The 20,006-nt window shown below is 38.1% G+C and overlaps 1 protein-coding gene across 1 annotated transcript in view; it reads left to right on the plus strand.

Annotated features, from left to right (window-relative positions):
• Nucleotides 1-20,006, plus strand: part of PLXNA2 (plexin A2) — a 330,517-nt gene that overhangs the window by 296,776 nt on the left and 13,735 nt on the right. The window contains exons 22-25 of the mRNA XM_063450974.1: nucleotides 8,132-8,400; nucleotides 15,807-15,873; nucleotides 17,425-17,571; nucleotides 18,695-18,854. Coding sequence (XP_063307044.1) covers nucleotides 8,132-8,400; nucleotides 15,807-15,873; nucleotides 17,425-17,571; nucleotides 18,695-18,854 — 643 coding nt within the window. The remainder of the gene's footprint in view (nucleotides 1-8,131; nucleotides 8,401-15,806; nucleotides 15,874-17,424; nucleotides 17,572-18,694; nucleotides 18,855-20,006) is intronic.

Genomic DNA, 20,006 nt, shown 5'->3' on the forward strand with positions numbered 1-20,006 from the left:
TAAAAAAAAATGTTTAAATATTTAGAAAAAAAATTATTTGTAAAGTTTATCCAAAAATATTAAATAATTTGAAAAGCTTATCAAAAAATATTAAAGCGAGGACTGTGTTGTATAAGATTGACATTAATAATTGAGAAGTGTTGCTACTAGACAATCTTACAGAGACCCTAGGCAACATACCCACTACACAGTTAAGTTGTTTAAGGATGTGGCAGTACTTACCTTATCCGGGGGCCGGCTAGGGTCCCCTGCCTCCACACTAGCCATGCGCCGTTCGATCTCCTCTTCTGAGTAGGCCGCGTAAACAGTCATGCAGCCCGCCTCGCACTGGGAGCGCGTCTCGCGTCACAAGCATGCTCTTAAAGGGGCAGTGGGAGCCACAAGTTAGTTCAGGCTCCCATTGGCCCACGTCATTCCGGTCATTCCCACACACACGCACAATTTGGGGGCGTAGGCATGACGTTGGTCAGTCAAATGTTAAGTAAGGCTATTTAAACTCCAGTAGCCCTATCCACTTTGCCCTATCCTGGTTTCTTTTTTAGTACTCTTTAGTACGTCCCTGATCTATTATGTTTATTCTGGTATTGACCTTGGCTTTGTTCCTGACTTTGTTTATCTTTAACCCTTTCCTGTCTTGTTTGTCTATCTAACTAATTACAGTGTACCTGACTCTGGCTAGTTCTCGTTTTCACTGTCCCTCCGTTACCCTGACCTCGACTCGTCTCTGACTACGCTTTCCCTTTGTCTAATATTTAGTCCTGCCATTCTAAGGCCCGGCAATACGTTATATCCTTGTCTTGTCCCTTGCTATCCTGAACTCTGCGTGCTGGGGTGTTACACCGTGACAATGGAACACTATAGGATCAGGAACACAAACATGTATTTCTGACACTGTAGTGTTAAAAACACCATCTGCCCCCCTTAAATATAGTAAAACCCTACCTTTATTTTAGTCTGCTGCTAATCAGAAGTGGTGATCTCAGCCAATCACAATGCTTTCCCGTAGGAAAGCATTGGATTGGCTGAGCTTGTCAAGGAGGCAGATCAGGCATAAGCATAAGCCAAACACAGCCCTGGCCAATCATCATCTCCTCATATTGATATATTGAATCAATGCAGCTCTATGAGGAAAGTTCAGTGTCTCCATGCGGAGGGTGGAGACAATGAATGGCAGTGCTGCGTAGTTTGCAGCACTGCCCCAGGAAGCACCCATTGCAGCCATCTGAGGTGTGTCCAGTGGAGGTATCCCTAGGCTGTAATGTAAACACTGCCTTTTCTCTGAAAAGACCAGTGTTTACTGCAAAAATCATGAACGAATTGATTAAACTAACTAGAAGGAATGCAATAAGCTGTAGTTGTTCTGGTAACAATAGTGTCCGTTTAAAGTACTTCTTTAATCATAAACGCATTGCTATGTTAATAAACCTTCTTGCAATTGACTATGCATATAATAATACTATTGTTGGTAATTAGTACATTGGGCCCACTGGACTGCCAGTTAAAACTAGCTTCAATGCACATTGGCTACACAAATATTGCATCTCTCTCTAATATTGAAGAAATCAGTTTGTCTAACCCTAATATGTGCAATGCATATATGTGTGTTGTTGTGTATAACTTGCCATATATGGGTGAATACTCCACTATGTTTTTTATATTACACTATGTTTTAACATTTGTATATGAGGTTATTTGTCACTTGCCACTCCATTCCTTGCGCCACTCTGTTTTTTGTGGATATGAGCTTTATTTAATTAATTTATTAATTTAGAGGTCCCCTGCATCAGGTTACCTGTATCTCCCTACAGTGTGCTCAGGCTGCTTCTCAGTTTCTTTCTTATCCCCTCAACCCATGTTTGGTAAGTCCCCAGATCCTCTAGAGAGAACTCCTATCTATTGTCCAACACCTGGGCCCTTGGTCACCTTATGGTTTATCCTGCTCTGGCTAGTGTTTTTAGTGCCAGATATGTCCAAAAGATGCTAGGCAGCCATACAATAAGTGCCTTTTTTCATAACTTGGTCTTTCTGTCCATAACACGTTAATTTTTCATCTAAAATACTAGAAGGCGCATGCTTTATATGAACTTGCCTTTCTCCTACCCCCTAATAAAATGCTACTTTATTACACAGCTTTATAATTTGGGCTTAAGCTTTATGCATTATTAATGGATCTACTTCCGTCACACTGAGCAGGGCTGCTAGTGGTTTCCCAAACTGCTATTGTTTGGCTGTAGAATGTAAGGTAAAATTAGAGTTTTTATTCACAGGTGCAAAAGAGGCAGGAAACGTAAATGCCATAACAAAGAGAATTGATTCCAATGATATAGCCATGAAAAGCATGTAATTATATGCAAATTGGCTCTAATGTGCAAAATGTGTTTAATGATACATAAAATTCTAGGTAAGAAAATCATGACATTTTAAACAGATAAATAAAATATTCATAGATATATCCTAGATACCTATATTAAGAATAAAGTTAGATTCAAGACAGGTTCTCTGAAAGAACTAGAGGAATCAGATCATGCATGCAATATATTCTGTAAAGGCATCATTTCCTTTAAAATGGGGAAAAGGCCATTCATTTCCATGGCTCTGAATGCAGAATGTGTAGAATCAAGCTCTCCATGTGTCTGAGATTGACATTATTTTCCCACATCTCATCAATAAATCTTTCTGTTGCATCAGTGTGTTGCACTGCAAAACCATAGGTGACTAATATTAATTAGAAGCATAATTTTGATAATGCCTTAATCATTCGATCTCTAGTAGCCTGAAATGATCCACGTATTGAGGGAGAACACCAGGGAGCACCCGCACAACACTTTCACAATCAATTAGCGAAAGTAAGGCTTTTACAAAGAGAAAATCAGCACATACAGGCAAGGCATTGGAGACTACAAAATTAAAGATAAAATTGGCCCCTTTAGCTGCTATGGGAAAATAAATTAAATTTTCTCTCGCACTTTAAGGGAACTTTGATATTCCAGGCTTTTTAGTATTATGTTTACTTGTCACCAACCTTTAAGGACAGTATTTGTGTTTGTGAAGGCTGAAAAATAAAATTAAGTATATAAACCCACACATTTATTTAGTTCTGTTTTGGAACGGAGTGCCTCCATCTTGGCTCCCTGTCAGTCATTGTTAAAGCACTGCCCTTCGCACCTGTCAGTCAGTATATAGAGCATAGAGAGATAAGAAGAGACAGAAACATTGGGGGAGATTGGTCAGTGTTCTGGAGCAATCACAACAGTGGAAGCGGCAGCACATTGGTGTCTCCTATACATTTTGCATCACTTTTTAAATAAACACTCCTCAGTTTTTCTGTTTCTACTCTATCAGTGAGTTGTGTACCCTTACTGTGTGAACTTGATTAATCTGGATTATGATGCTAATTGCTAAATCTTTAGTACCATTTCAGAGAAAATCAAACATCACATGGAAAAAAAGGTTAACACAGTTCATAATTGATTTTAATGTTTCCCTGAATGGCATAATATCCACAGATGTGATGCTTGATGCTTTTTGACCTCGACAATAGCTAAACTGAGTGCTAAAGATAATTTTACAGATCTGTCAATTGTTTATTTCTTCAGTAGTTTGGTATATGTTAAACAACAATGAAGTTCTTGTGTTTTCTTTGTTTGTTTGTTTCTTAACATTACAATAAAGATTCTCAGTCTATCAGTCTCCTTTGTCATGTGACTACAGGCTAAAATCCATGTGGCCCCACTTAATATGAGTTGAACAAGTTTTACATGATTAAATAATTTTTCGGGTATTCCAGAGGAATAATAATATTGAGCACTGTGTTTAATTTTAAAGACATTATATTCAACAGAGTAAATGGAACGGCAACACAAAAGGCAAAAAACAGCAGGTTTCTCATATAGGCTTAGAGGCCTCTCACGTGGACCAATCCTGATTTAACACATACATGGATATCTAGTTGATAACAAAACAGCTGTCTGTAAAGCTCTGATAACGGTTTCTATCTTGTGTAATAGAAAAAAAAGAACCCTCCTGGTTTCTTAATAAACATTAAACAACAATAAGATTAATCAAAAAATCTGAGACTCAGCATCCTGTTCATCTATTGTCACTACAGCTACACAGACTATTGTTCTCTGTGTTATTTTGGATATTTACTTCATAAGCTGCTGCAGTTCTGGCAGCATATGGGTTAGCAAGCTGAAACAGTTCTCTCTCTCCTGATCCCTGCGCAGGCTGTTTGCTGCTAACTCCTTGTCTCCGTACAGCTATGGGTCATTGACCTGCTGTGATGAACTGCAGCCCAGCTAGGAGTCAGTGCAAAGATTCTAGTAATGAATTCCAGGGAAGGTAATGGCCTCATATTAAATCTGTCTCAGGGGAGGCTGCGATAAGAAAGGGCTAGATATTCACATGGGAGAGGCGGGGTGGTGGGCAATGAGACAGTTTGGATTATGCATGAAGAAAATGAACAAGGAGCCAGGGAAGGTTCTCGACCTGTATATATGGCACATGGGCGATGGCAAGGCTTCAAACAGCGAAGTTCTAATACAATTTCTAGGGCCATGATTTATAGGCCTTATGAGAGTATTGTTTAATGCAAAACTGTGGTTAAAGCATTGTACTAGGTAGCAGCCTCAGATGTATCAGCAGAAAAATGCCTGGCGGCTTTCGGATGACTAATTCCGGCCCTTGACAGGTTGGGTAATGACGCCATTTCTGTATTCCATTTTTCAGCACTTTGCAATGTATGTCTAGAGTCTGTGAAATGCATAATGCCTAATTACCCCTTTTATGTGATCACAAGTTGTTCTCTGAATATTAACGGCTTAGGTGAGCCCTCTGCTTCCATAGGTATGTCTGTCACATTGTAATTTGTGGCTTTTGTATAGATTGGCAGGGCAAATGTTATATGAGATACATCCCAATATTTCAAATGGTCAAAGAGGGGTGTGTCAAGGTCAGTATAATAGCCCACCACCAAAGCTTAAACTGCATCTATCTATATAGCAAAGGATAGTAGTGTATTACTGATCCTCAGTGCGTCCAGGCTTAACACAGTGCCTATAGTAGGCAAAAATAGCAAGGTCAGAATAGCAAGGTTGGGGATTCCAGAAGTATACAAGAACAATATTTCATCAGGGATTCCAGAAGTATACAAGAACAATATTTCATCAGGGATTCCAGAAGTATACAAGAACAATATTTCAATCTGGGTCAAGGAGTAAAGAAGACAGTGTAGTCAGTCAATACCAAATCAGTAACTTTAGAATCATACAGAACAATAAATCGACTATTGGGAGTCTCAAAGAAAGTACAACAGGGCAATGAGTCTGAACAGGGCAGGCCCATATATATGTCTAGACCCTGAAACCTGCTCATGTTACTCATGTGTGCCCAAAACATGCATATGCATTGATGCCATGATGATGTAGGGCTGTTAGCCCTATGCAGAGATAAAATGAAACATCATAGCAGGCAGTGTTCTTCTTCAATATTAACACAAAACTGGTCTGATTTAGGAACCTGGATCTTAATGCCATCAACATTGACGTAGCTATGGTCCGGATTGGATTCAAGATCAGTCTTGGTACCACGTTTCATGCGACTGCATCTTGGGCATAAAAACCCAAGGGCAGAGTAGAGAATATTTGATACTATACTAACCTGAACATCTGAGGAAAGGGATTTAGGGGTGATTATTTCTGATGACTTAAAGGTAGGCAGACAATGTAATAGAGCACCAGGAAATGCTAGCAGAATGCGTGGTTGTATAGGGAGAGGTATTAGCAGTAGAAAGAGGGAAGTGCTCATGCCATTGTACAGAACACTGGTGAGACCTCACTTGGAGTATTGTACGCAGTACTGGAGACCGTATCTCCAGAAGGATATTGATACTTTAGAGAGAGTTCAGAGAATGGCTACTAAACTGGTTCATGGATTGCAGGATAAAACTTACAAGGACAAGTTAAAGGAACTTAACATTTATAGCTTGGAGGAAAGAAGAGACCGGGGGGATATGATAGAAACATTTAAATACATAAAGGGCATCAACACAGTAAATGAGGAGACTATATTTAAAAGAAGAAAAACTGCCTCAACAAGAGGACATAGTCTTAAATTAGAGGGGCAGAGGTTTAAATATAATATCAGGAAGTATTACCTTACAGACAGGGTAGTGGATGCATGGAATAGCCTTCCACCAGAAGTGCTACAGGGTAACACAGTGAGGGAGTTTAAGCATGCGTGTGATAGGCATAAGGCTATCCTAGACTTAAGAAAAGGCCATGAACTACTTAAAATATTTAGAAAAGTGTTAGCGTCACTTTCGATGTTAGTATGTCAGGGAGTAAGAGCAGAACAAATTTCAGCTTTAAAAATGATGCAAGTATGCTGCTGAGAGGGGCTTAGACCATTATTGGTGTCATAATTGACGCAAGAAAGGTGGATGGGTACAGTGTGACCATGGATCAGGCTTGTTCCAGGACATTTAAAGGGCTTCAAGTTTAAAGGGCCATTTTACCCAGCAATTTTATGGCTGTGAAGTTTGGTTACACATTTCCATATAAAATAATTTAAGCTCCTAGATACATCCTAAATAGGAAAATCTGAGCGACATGAGATGGCATGTGCTTAACAAAATGGAGGCTGACATGGGCAATTACTTTCTTCTTCTGATGCAATAAATAGCTTTATGGTGCAGCTGGGTATAAACTGTGCAAATGAAACGTCTGACCCCCCAACTTTATAGAAAACGCAGAAAGAAATACCTATTTGCATTTTCACAGGTTATTATTAAATGAGGTGGTTACTACTTAAAATCCTGAGTACACGTGGCCCTCTATCTTTGTAAAAGTTATACTACATAGAGTTTATTCACTAACACCAAATTGTACGATCTGAAAGCCAATTTTTAAATTTACCCCAAAAGAACTGATTTGGAAAAGCTATATATAATGTACCAAAATAGACTATATTAATTGTATAAAAACTTGACTTGAGGATTAATAAAAATCATAGGGAAGAAGTAGAAGAATAAAATTAAAATGAATGATCTTCAATTCTTCTGTGAGCAAAATACCTAATTGGCTCCTTGCTTTGTTATCCTTATAGTTTTCTCGTAAACCATCAATTTGAAAACAGGTCAAGCAATTGTTAAATCAGAAAGAATAGTGGTGATTGTCTGCACTATTTGTTAGTACATCTCTACCACGGTTATTTTGTCTTCCTGCAACTGCCTTCTAAGACATCATCTCTTCTGCCATGGGGTTATCTCGTTGGATTTGTGAATATTATTCCTCCTATATAGTTCAGCTGCATATGTTCTGCTTGTGCTTTGTTTCTCTGAACACATATAGCGCTCAGTATTCATTAAAACAAACAACAATAATTTTTAGTCAGGCGGAGGCTCTAAATTACTCCCTGATGTGCTCTAAGTGAGACTGGGAGGCAGGGGCTGTGAAGAGCACATTGCTGTGTCTGACAGCTTAGCAAAGATTTGGATGTAGTTCAGATAGAAAGATATACATTCAAAGCATGTCTCTTGGACAAAGACACTCTGAGGTCAGGATTTCCTTGGAGGCTGTAAGAGAGCATGGCTACCTAAAAAATGGCAACCCAGGTGTCTTTAGAAATGCTGAAGAATCTAACTGAGCCAACATAGTGGTCTGTTGATACCAAAATTGTGTTGTAACTGTTTACGTTTTTTGCTTTTTGTTTTATTTTTGTTTTTGTGTTCCTTATGCACTGAATTACTGTATCGTTATAAAGGGATAAATCGGTCAGTGTCATTCTTTGATATGCTGCCGTGCAATACATTATAGCAATCTGATGTAATATGTTTGCGTGTGTGCATGCACATATATAGATCAGACAGACAAACCTTTTTGAGAGAGGTATCACGGAGACTGAGAAGTTGGCACCTTATTTGCCACATCAGTATTCAGCTGTAAATAGATGGATGGGTTTAGAACAAGTTGTGCCATGCAAGTTGCAGGTAAAATAGTATTGGTGGTGTAAGGAAAATGTTTTATAAAATATAAACGTTTTAGAATCTTTATGTAATTGCAATTACAAACCGTAACTGTGTGTTAACCTAGGTTTTACTTGTGTTTAGATGTTAACCTCCTATTCCCCACAGGTGCAAGGTAATGGACAGCAGAATGTGGAGAAGGCCTTGAAGCTTTTTGCCCAGTTGATCAACAATAAGGTTTTCCTGTTGACGTTCATCCGCACTTTGGAGATGCAACGAAGTTTCTCCATGCGTGACCGGGGAAATGTGGCGTCTCTAATCATGACAGCATTGCAGGGAAAACTAGAATATGCCACAGATGTCTTAAAGCAACTTCTTTCTGACCTGATCGAGAAGAACTTAGAGAACAAGAACCACCCCAAGCTGCTGCTCCGCAGGTATAGCACTTGTAACTTTCTAAATTTTATCTAATAATTTTCATGAATTAAAATTAAACATTTAAACAAAGGTGTTTTTTTTTTTTTTTTTTTATGTTGTTGGCATTCAAGGCAAGGTGATATTTAAACCAGAAACAAGAAGTGCTTTAGAAGCACAATGAATGATATATGAGAACCGTAAAGATATTCTGGCAAGCAGATACCTTGATTTGTAATATTGTACTGTACCTTTTTAAAATAGGGTGAAATTAACTTTAATTAAACTTTGCGTGTTTTTAGAAAGCTGGGGTAGTAGAGTTCCTTCATGCATCTCTACACCATCTTTCCATTTTGCTTCTCCCTATACATATAGATTTGTCTTTGTGAATGCTACTAGAAACTATTTGTTTATTGCATGACAAACTACAAACTTTTTTTTTCTTTTATTCTCATGCACATTCATGTGTGTTTCCTCTCAGTTAAAAGGATACTGTAGTGCCAGGAATACAAAGCTGTATTCCTGGCACTATCACTCCCCCTGCCTCTTCCCACCCTTGCACGCCCCCCTCCCAAGAAAAGATAGGTTAAAAACCCTTTATTTACTTACTTTATCCCAGCTCCGATGTCCTTCAGTGCTGGGTCAATGCCTTTTGACGAGTGGGCTCTAATGCACATGCAAATGCTGCGCGCGCATTAGACCACCCCATAGGAAAACATTGAATCAATGCTTTCCTACGGGGAAAAATCTGACACAGGATGTCCTCATGCAGAACGTGAGGACATCCAGCGTCAGATACCAGACCAAAGGTCCGTTTTAATTCAGGAAGCCCTCTAGTGACTGTCTGGGAGACAGCCACTGAGGGCAGAATTAGAGCTGCAATGTAAACATTGCAGCACTAAGTGCAAAAGGGACACATCACCCAGACCACTATAATTAGCTTAAGAGGTCCCTCTAATGTTGAAATGGACAGGACCATTCACTAAAGTGAGAATTCAAAGTAAATGTCTAAATTCAGAGGTCAAAATAATCAAAATGGAAATATTCCCTAAGTCATGCTTTCAGTTTGGCTACTCTGGCATTAAATGTAAAAATTCACTTTGAATTCTTCCATTAGTTAGCTAACCTGAATATGTTCATTTTAGCTGCACTAAACTGGACATAAAAAGCCCATGAATTGAAAGGTATTGTTAAGAATGCATACTAATTGCAGCAGACCAAAAGAAATAGAAAAGAGATAAATACCTCAAGCTTGGAACTTACCATATAAGTGTGACCTAGATTTCTCCAATATGAATAGTAAAGTAGCCTTTTTAGTATAAGCACAATCACATATATTTAATTAGAGCATGCAATAAGATATATTATAGATATATTGCACAATGGCAACGGGGATGGACCTTGTAACTAAAATAATTTTAAATTGCAGATAGAGATCTAAATGGAGGACAGGTGTGACAAAATGACACTCACAGTGTGTCTGGGCTTCTTCTGATGCCAGTATTTTTGGAATACCTTGATTCTGAGTAGGGGGATAAGGACATTTTCTGTTGGATGCTAATATGAAATTATGAGGTTAAGGCGAGCAGATTAGTTGTAGACATGGTCAGATGAGCAGGAATGAAGAGAGATGAAGCAAGACATCAAAACTGAGATTTAGCAATGACTGGGATGATTCATGGACCACTCCTGTAGCTAGCTCTGCTAGCCCAGCACCTATTCCACTTTTGTCTCTACATAGCACATTCCTCTTTATTAGCTATGCAGTCACCAGTGTGTTTTGGCTGCTCTTGGGTCACGTGACAATGACAGTTCAGTGATGTACTGTATGTGCTGAAAGCATGAGTCAGCTTCGAGAGAGCAACCTTTGACATTCGTCAGTGTGAACTCATTACTGAGATAGTCTTGGAAGGTGAAGATGTGACTCTACTTTTATTGATGTAGGTTAAAAATAATATTTTAACCCTTTAACGGTAAGAGAAAAATAGCTTTCCACAACCCTTATTAAAGTAAATGCACTCTTTAATGTATTCTTGCAGAGCTTCCCTTTAGATATTCAATCCTGATACCATCTCAGCATGTGAATATGAAGTTACATTGACACTTGATGTAGCTAAAACAATAACCACATGTGACCAGCACTGCATGGGGTTCCACCATGACTACATATTTTGACGTTCTTTTCAAACCACAGTTACATGTTACAATACAAAATGCACAGCATTGTGCCAGTTTATGTATTTTTGTACCTCACTGTTTTTTGTTTTTTTGTTGCTCTTCTCTGTTGCCCCTTACTAGTGAGGTTGAGATTAACAAAGAGGCTGTTGGAGCTAAAGTTCCAGGCCTATTCATTACAATAGTTTCAAGTTGCCTGGTTGTTGTGATCTGCTGCTGCCCTAAAATGCAAGGTGCTATATCCGAAGCATGTGGTCTGGGAGACTCATGTATCATTTATAGCTTGCTGAAAAGCATGGAAAATATTGCCCATAAAACTTAGATTGCCAAACCTTAACATTGGCACTAATTAACCTGTATCTGATCTGTGACCTAATTAACAACTTGGAAGCTCATACGTACCCTAGACACATTTATCTCTACCGAGCTCATTGCACACAGACATTATATGCCCTCTTATCCATAGGCCACTTATGCATGTATTGTGCTCACCACACTTCACATAAAAGGAAAGGTCATGCGGTATATCTCTAAATGTTGTGGAGCACCATGGGAGTTAGGGTTTTACTGCAATTGGGCATCCATGGATTTTGCTATCACTGTAATACAAAATTTGGATGCAGTTGCTTAGCAGTCTTCATCCAATTCTGGGCTACATAGCTAGCTATACAGAGTTATGACCCCTTTATTCTATTTATAGTCTGATTTGACCCCTGCCTTAACACTTCTTGTAAGGGAACCATTCTGGTTGACAGATGTGTATATATATATATATATATATATATATATATATATAAAATACAATGTTAAACAAACATCTACACACCAGTCAAGCCACAAGACTTGCTTTTCCCACAGAAATCACAAATCTACAGTGATGTGACTGCCGCAAAGGCTTCTGGGTGGGCATATGCAAATTTGTTTAACAAAGAATCATATTTTTGCCTCATTCCATTTTAAACATGGATTCCTTTGAGTCTGTGTTTGCTGTATACAATAGCTTTGAAACACAACTTAGGAAAAGATGCAAAGCCAGTGAACCACTCATGGAATGCTGTTTCGTTGTTAATGCAAATCATCAGCATGAGGTTGGTTACTGGTTTGCTTATTGAGGCTTGGTAGTGCTTGGGAAGCAAAATCCAAATAGGTTATGGTGGGGGCCAAAAAAAATATGATTATTTGTTAAACTAATTTGCATATGCCCACCCAGAATCCTTTGCGGTAGTAACATTACTGCATATTTGTGATTTCTGTGAGAAAAGCAAGTATTATGGCTTGACTGGCATGCAGATTTTTGTTTAACATTGTAGTAACTATTCACAGACTTCAGGTGGAAGGGGTTTTCAATCACAATTTTTTCCCCACCATAACCTCTTTAGTTTTTGCTTCCCTATATATATATATATATATATATATATATAATTTTTTTGAATAGATGACCCAGTAATGTTATAAAGAGTAAATACATGCCTCTAAACATCGTATCACCCTTTCCCCCCATATGTCTCCATCCATTTTTAATTGACACCCCCTCCCCATCCACCCCACAAAAAGAAGTTTTTAAAAAAATGCTGCTCTTCAGCTCCATGTCTGCTTCAAAACATTTTTTAAAAAAATGTTTATTTTGGAGGCTTTTTCTTTTCCTGCTTCTACAGGAAATTGATGTAGATGTGTCTGTTAACAGGGAAACAGTCCCACAAGACACAATAATGGAATCTTGTTTAATTTCCCTTGGGGATTGTGGGAGAGAGAGGAGAGAGAAGGGCTGTGGATTGTCTATAGTCCCAGTGCCAGCTATTAATATTAGTTCATCACTCTCTGGCTTAAAATAGGCACCCATAGCTCTGAGATGATTAAGGCAGAATTGTTAACCTCTTAAAGTCCCTTTCGTAGGTACGTATCTCCCTAAAGACCAATGGAAGACTATGCCTTGGGCTTCAAGGATCCTATTCTAAAATGAAATTAAATACTTATTTTATGTTAAAGCCAATGTTCAGTTAACAGGAAATTCCATAATGGCAAATGGTCTTCAGGGAAGGCTGCAAACAATGTAATTGAGTTAATGCTTCACTAATTTATTCAGACGTTGTTCCAGTATGTTTATACGTGGAGTTTTACCTTCTCAGACTTCAGATAATATAGCATTGGGTTAATATGCAGTGCCCCCCTCCTCCCAAATGGTAAACAATCCAGTCCTGAAACCGTTAACAAACTCATTACAGAACCTACATCTTTCTGTTTGCCCAGAAGCAAAATGTTGTTACCCTGCAAAAAAGTATTGCTATTAAGGACTTCTATTTAACTGCTTTCATGCTGGACTCTCCACGTTTTCTACTGGGAGACAAAATGCGCTAATAACACACTCTCTCAAAATGAATTGTATTGATCTTCCTTAGACTGACAGCTGTGCCCCTGATGTTTATTCAGTAATGTCAATATCTTAAACCTATCAGACCCATTCTCCTTGCTGCACAGCATATCCTACACTGCAGACATAAGTGTGTTTACTGAAGTGTCCGCTACTGGAATCACAGGTTATAGGGGTCGTAAAAAGAAGGGTTACCCCTATTACTACCAAAGCGACTTTCAGCACATCATTTCTGAGGCTCAAACACTTGCACTCCCCGGAGGCCTCCTTGCAAGGACACATCCATTATTTTTGGGAAACGGTAAATATTAATGCGGAGCAGGAAAGATCAGCCATGGCCTGAGGGAGAATACACAGTGAGAGAGGGAGAGAGATAGAATAAAAATCCAAAGCCGTATTCCTGCAATTTAATTACATGCTTGGTTGTTTCAAAATGAAATTTGTTTGGTGACGGGATACGGAGGCAGTCAGTTTTCTAGCGAAGTGGGGTGGGAGGGAGAGGTCTTTAGGAGCCTGGGGACAGACAAGGGAGTGGGGGGGTGCGTTGATGGTGGCGTGCGTGATCAGCGGGAATAAACAGCATAGGTTACAAGGGCAAGGCAGGTACTGTAGAACCAGGTGCCTTTTTAAATTAAACTCTTCCTGCTGTTTAGCCATTATATTTCTACAAACCGATCCTTCTTTGTAATACAGGCTTTAATGCATTTTCTTCGCCTTTTCATGCAGCCAAGCAGTGTGCATTAGAAGAGCTGCTTGGTTACCTTAATGTAATATATTACTGGCTATCCATTCATTAGTGGTTTATTAGTGAAACATTTAATCATTTCAGAGACTTTAGTTTCACCCAGGGGTGGCCAATAAACAGACCATTCCGCAGCAAAGCATTGTGGGAGTTTTAGTTCTTGATTCGCTGTCAGTCTTTTGTCTACCGCTAGTTTAACACTTTTAGTGCCAGCGCCACATGGTACAAATGTCAGTGTTTGAAGAAGGCTCATTGGTAGCTCTTCCTACTTGATGAACAAGGTGGAAGGTATAGTCACTAATAACTGACCATCACACTGCAACTCTATATGATGTGGTCACAGAGGCCAAGAGAACAGGAATCCCTCTGATTAGCCACTGTGTTAGTTAATTGCTTTCTGACCTGCTGAGCATTTAATGGATTATCCAATAAAATGTGGTGATGCAAATAGGCTCGTATTGAAACCCCCATTCCATTCCATACAATGCTTAGCTAATTACCCTGCTAGCTATCCCATTAATATGTCACATTTCCTGTGCAACGTATAGTGTGTATCATATCATATATACATCATTGCAAATATCTATATATATATTTACTCTATTTATGCAGAACCAGCATTTTCAATACTGTATAGCAGGTAGGCATATGATGGTGTTAACTGTTGAGAATAGATCTTTAAACACACTAAACTAGAATTATGTACATATATGTGGGGCACAACATACATGGTAATCTGATGGTTACCATCACAGGTAATCTGATAATGAAAGAGTTAAACTACAATCCATAATATTAAAAGTCTACATCCCACCCCCTTTCAGCGGCTGAGCGCTCAGTGGGGCGCGTTCCTTTTCGTTAAGACGAGAAAAGAAATGTAATAATTACAGCTGCTGTGCTGAGAAGACTATAAAAAAAAAAAGTAGAGATTTGTTGGAATAATCTCTGAGGTTTTGAAATTCACGCAGCTTCAGAAAAAAATTTTTTACAGGCGTCTTTTTGAAAGCCAGATTTGCTTTCTCTTTTGTGAAGATTAACGTGAAGTGTGAACAGCCTGCAAAGGATTAACAACATGAGAACTAGGACCAAGACACCTTGTTGTATATGTCAGTGATGGGTAACCTTGACTTGTCAGAAGCTTTAAACTGAATTTCCTAGTGATGCTCAGATAGGGATTGTAGGAATTATAGTCTCAGACATCTGCAGTGCCAAGTGTAGTCAGCACCAATGTATCCTGGATAGCCCTGTTCTCCAAAATGAGAAAGATTGTTGTCTTCATTCAATGAAATGAAGATATCTGCAGATTGTAAGCACATTTAGGCAGGACCCCCTTCACCCCATGTTCCTGTATGCCATATGTGTTTTGTTAGAATTAAAAGTGTGTCTTGATTATCTATTGTACAACACTGCAGAATATATTGGTGTTATATAAGTAATCGTAATTGTAATCATCACCTTCCATGAAATACATTTACAGTGCATGATCCATGCTATATAACGCATGATAGTGTGTGACGTTTATGTTAATGACTACATTATGGCTGTGTATCGCGTTCAGAACCGATTTTCTGCACCACATTCTACAATTCTGTTCTTCCCTGTATATGAAATAGCATGCTCCTTTAACTCTTTTTTCCCCCCACATTTTTCGCAACAATGCACCGATTTTTCTGTCCTATTAACATGTCGAGCTTTCTTAAAGGGCAAGGAATTGCAGGAACAAAACCTACAAAATTGTACATTTGGCCATGTTAATGTTGCTATGTTGCTTTACTTTTACTTCTAGCGTGCTGTATTATATAATAATAATAGTAACAATTGATATAATCTTTGGTGCAACGAGATAATAGCTTCAATATGTGGCTGCTGGGATCCAGATAATCTTTATTGTGACAGCATCATTTTCAACAGGACTTAAAATGTAACATTTGGCCAAATTCTGTGCGGGTAAGCCACAAAGGCTAGTATTAGTTTTCTGAAAGATCTAATCCTGGAGTGATACAGATTTTACCTGCTGCCCTTGTAGTTTCAAGTAGACCGTAATGAGACTGTCAGTCTTGAATGCTCAAAGCTTTATTGATAAATATTTGGTGTCATACAATGACATTCCTAATGCTTTGCAATGTTTCTTATTTTTCACGTAGGACAGAGTCGGTAGCGGAAAAGATGTTGACCAATTGGTTTGCTTTCCTGCTGCACAAGTTCCTCAAGGTAAGCAACAGACAAAGAGAATCGGTGAACAACATATTAGAAGTCAAACTATTCTAAAACAGTTAGGGGAGTGCTATGGTATTCCTGGCACCATAACCACCCAGTAGTGGCCATGGTGCGTAAAGTGTTACTATAAAGGACTTACCCTTTTACCTTACGGTGAGAGTCCTCATGTATTTCTCTGTTAAAGCTATGTATCTACACAAATAGACTCTAAAAAAAAAATATTCTGAAGTCAAAATAAGACTGCATCAAAAAAATAATATGAGCTAGAAAGTACACACATACATTGGAAAGTACTTACCCATTCACAAGCAGTAGAGCCTGACATCCTGATGCGGGGGGGGGGGGGGGGGGGGGGTGTAATCCCAACAAAACAGATGAGGCACAAGGGTGGCCAAAAATAAATGCTATGGATATTCAATCCTAAAACCCTAGCACCTAAAGACCTAAATATAGCTTTTGACCTACGTCATTTTTTTAAAGTGCAGGGAAAGCAATAATGTGCAACTGGAGCCAAAGAGCCATATTCCTCCATGTTAGACAATTATTGATTGTGGTCATATATACTCTCACTGTAATGACAAGTGTAACATTGGGGAGACAGTAGTGAAAGCAGTGAGGCTCAGAATGATTCAACTGCACTGCATATGAACCAGCCGATGTAGTTTATTATCAAACGGATAAATTAAATTAATAGGAACATTTATTAGATAAATATTATTTAGATGCATGCGATTGCATTAAAGGAACACTATAGTCACCTAAACAATTTTGGCTTAATGAAGCAGTTTTAGTATATAGACCATGCTTCTCAGGTTTCACTGCTCAATTCACTGTCATTTAGGAGTTAAATCACTTTGTTTCTGTTTATGCAGCCCTTGTCACACCTCCCCTGACTCTGATTGACAGAGCCTGCATGAAACAAAAATGGTTTCACTTTCAATCAGATGTAATTTACCTTAAACTATTTTATCTCTTGGTCTGTAAATTGAACTTTAATTACATACAGGAGGCTCTTGCAGGGTCTAGCATAGCAGGGGGACAAACAAAATCTAAATTAAACAGAACTTGCAATAAAGGATAAACGTTAGATTAATCTTTACAGGAAGTGTTTACGAAGGCTGTGCAAGTCACATGCAAGTAGGTGTGACTAGGGTTCATAAACATTGTGATTTAACTCCTAAATGGCCGTTAATTGAGCAGTGAGACTGCAGGGACATGGTCTATACACCAAAACTGCTTCATTAAGCTAAAGTTGTTTTAGTGACTATAGTGTCCTTTAAATATACATGGATATTCTGGTACATTATATTTAGAACAATATCAAATATCCACTAAACTTAACATAAAAATATTCCCATTTGCAAAAGAAAATTTGCTTTAAAGAGATTTAAATTAAAAGCAATAAACGTTCAATAGCCAGTAATATCTACATTTTACATAAAATGTTGTATGCTTGTAACTCCATTCATTAGCTTCTTGGGTGTGAGAAACACACCTCTGCTTATTGGTCAGTTATTAAAAGGCTGTGTTTATGATGATTTACAGGAGTGTGCTGGGGAGCCCCTCTTTATGTTACACTGCGCCATAAAGCAGCAAATGGAGAAAGGACCCATCGATTCCATCACGGGAGAAGCTCGCTACTCATTAAGTGAAGACAAGTTGATCCGGCAACAGATTGAATACAAAACTCTGGTAAGTGCATGAAAGAGGATTGAAAGACTATCATTTGACCACTAGAGGGCGCTAACTACTGATGCACAAGGAGTTAAGGTACTTTGAGGGATATGGATAAAATTATGGGCAGCTTTTCTGAAGATTTTCCTATTTGTGCCTATTTATTCCCATATTTGTGACAACATATGTATTGCTGTGCCTCTTGTCTTGTCGTTGTGCCACATGTCGCTCCCAATGAATAAATTAGATGTGCAAAACTGCTCATCTAAACAATCTTTTATTTTTGCCACTGTCAGAGTGACACATTTTCTTAATTTGTTGGAAAAAAAGGAGCAAAAATCTGAAAGAGGAATAAAAAAAAGACAAATTATTTTGGCACACTACAAAAAAGCAGGAAAAACTCACCATTACAGAAAGGGTGGGATAACTGTTTTATACATTAGGAAATGGTGTATTCGCACAAAACTAATTTGAAAGTGAAAATGACCGTTTTTATACATGACCGCTCATTGCTCATGATCTCTTTTTACGTTTTTTTTTTGTTTTTGTTTTTTAAATATGATTAAATGATTCTTAAAATACATTTGTGATTGCACATGCTAAAGTGCATGTTCATATATGTACATCCATATAGCGCCAACGTATTGTGCAGCACTTTACTATAGGGGGGATTTAACAACAAATAATACAATTACAAAATGTTACAAGAACAATAGGGTGATGAGGACCCTGCTCGCAAGAGCTTGCAAACTATCCTACATGCCGGCCAAATTACCACCAAATGTATATATTTCATTTTATTCACAAATTCGATTTTTCAGCTGATGGCATAGGGATAAAAGGCAAAACATATGGTGTATGTGTTTCTTTTAGTCTGGTACAATGTGTAAATTTTACATTTTGTAAAATTGTATCTCTCTGAAGGGGGCACTGGTTACTACGATTGTTTTTGGGGTGTGGGTGGGGTGGGGAGGTTATATATCCTTTGCAAATGAAACTCTAGTTCTAGTTATTGACCAGCACTTTGTATTACTAATTATCAATCATTCCGTATATTTGTTACTCTGTCTCTCTGTCTCTTTGTCTTTGCTGCTCCAGCACCATCACCAATTTTACTGACATTGTATTTCCCACTGTGCAGATTCTAAATTGTGTGAATCCCGATAATGAGAATAGTCCAGAGATCCCAGTGAAAGCTTTAAATTGCGACACCATTACTCAGGTCAAGGAGAAAATACTGGACGCAGTATATAAAAATGTGCCGTATTCTCAGAGGCCGCGAGCAGGAGACATGGACCTTGGTAAATATATTTAGTACCTACTTATTAAACAGAACCAATAAGAGCTGTTTTCTGCATTCACATTAAAATACAATATGTAATATCTGAAACTTCTGTCTGAGCATCATCTGGGAACTTCATTAAGTCTTGACATGTGAACCAGACTTATATATGTTTTATATTGCTATTTTGTTCAAAAAAATTTAAATTGCAGGAGCGTTCTAGAACAGTGATTTTGGCACAATAATTCACATAAGTGGCCCTGTCACCTGTCAAATGCTTAATGTAAAGGGGGGTCTACTTGATTCATAGGAAACCATTTAATTTATTCCACCCCTTTGGTATGGGCTAATATGTTCTGGGTGTTTCAGAATGAATAATGTTTCTTGACATGCAAATTAATGATTATGCTGGATTATTCAATGATTATGCTGGATTCGCAAAAATGCACATATGGCTCAAGGCAGGGCTGTGCAGAGATAAAATAGTATCCGACTAAGAACTTTAATACATCTCATCTGACTTTAACCCCTTAAGGACCAAACTTCTGGAATAAAAGGGAATCATGACATGTCACACATGTCATGTGTCCTTAATTAAAGGGAGTTTATCTTGAGAAATGTGTCGTGCTTTTTAGTGCAAGTGTATATACAGTGTTTTCACTAAAGTAAGAATTGCTGGGAATTTTAAGTGAATTTAAATTAAATGCGAAAATAGCCAAACTGAATTCAGATTTGACTGGGAGAGTCTTCCTGATTTGGCTTTTGTGGTCTACATTTTGAAATTTACTTTGAATTTACTTTGAATTCCCTGCAATTCTCAAATTAGTGAAATCCACCTTCTTTGCCAAACTACTGAACACCTGGACATTCAACTTTTAAATGAGCTTAAATTATAGCTATACTTTAACCAGCACGATGTTAAGATCTAATTGATTACATTTTGTGCCATCGTCCATTTAATGAGTGAAAATTGTGAAGATAAAAATTCACTTAAAGCACAAAACAATGTGTAGGAGCCCTCACTGAGAACAGAATTAGGCAAAACAAAAATCACATTGTCACTAAATATTTTGTCATTTTTCTCTAAATATTTAAATGACAGAAATTTGAAGTAAAATGTTTGAAAAATAAGTGTCAAAAGTAATGTTGTTAGTCATCACTCGTTTTAACC

The sequence above is a fragment of the Pelobates fuscus genome, chromosome 1 (assembly GCF_036172605.1).
Source record: "Pelobates fuscus isolate aPelFus1 chromosome 1, aPelFus1.pri, whole genome shotgun sequence".
Taxonomy (NCBI): domain Eukaryota; kingdom Metazoa; phylum Chordata; class Amphibia; order Anura; family Pelobatidae; genus Pelobates; species Pelobates fuscus.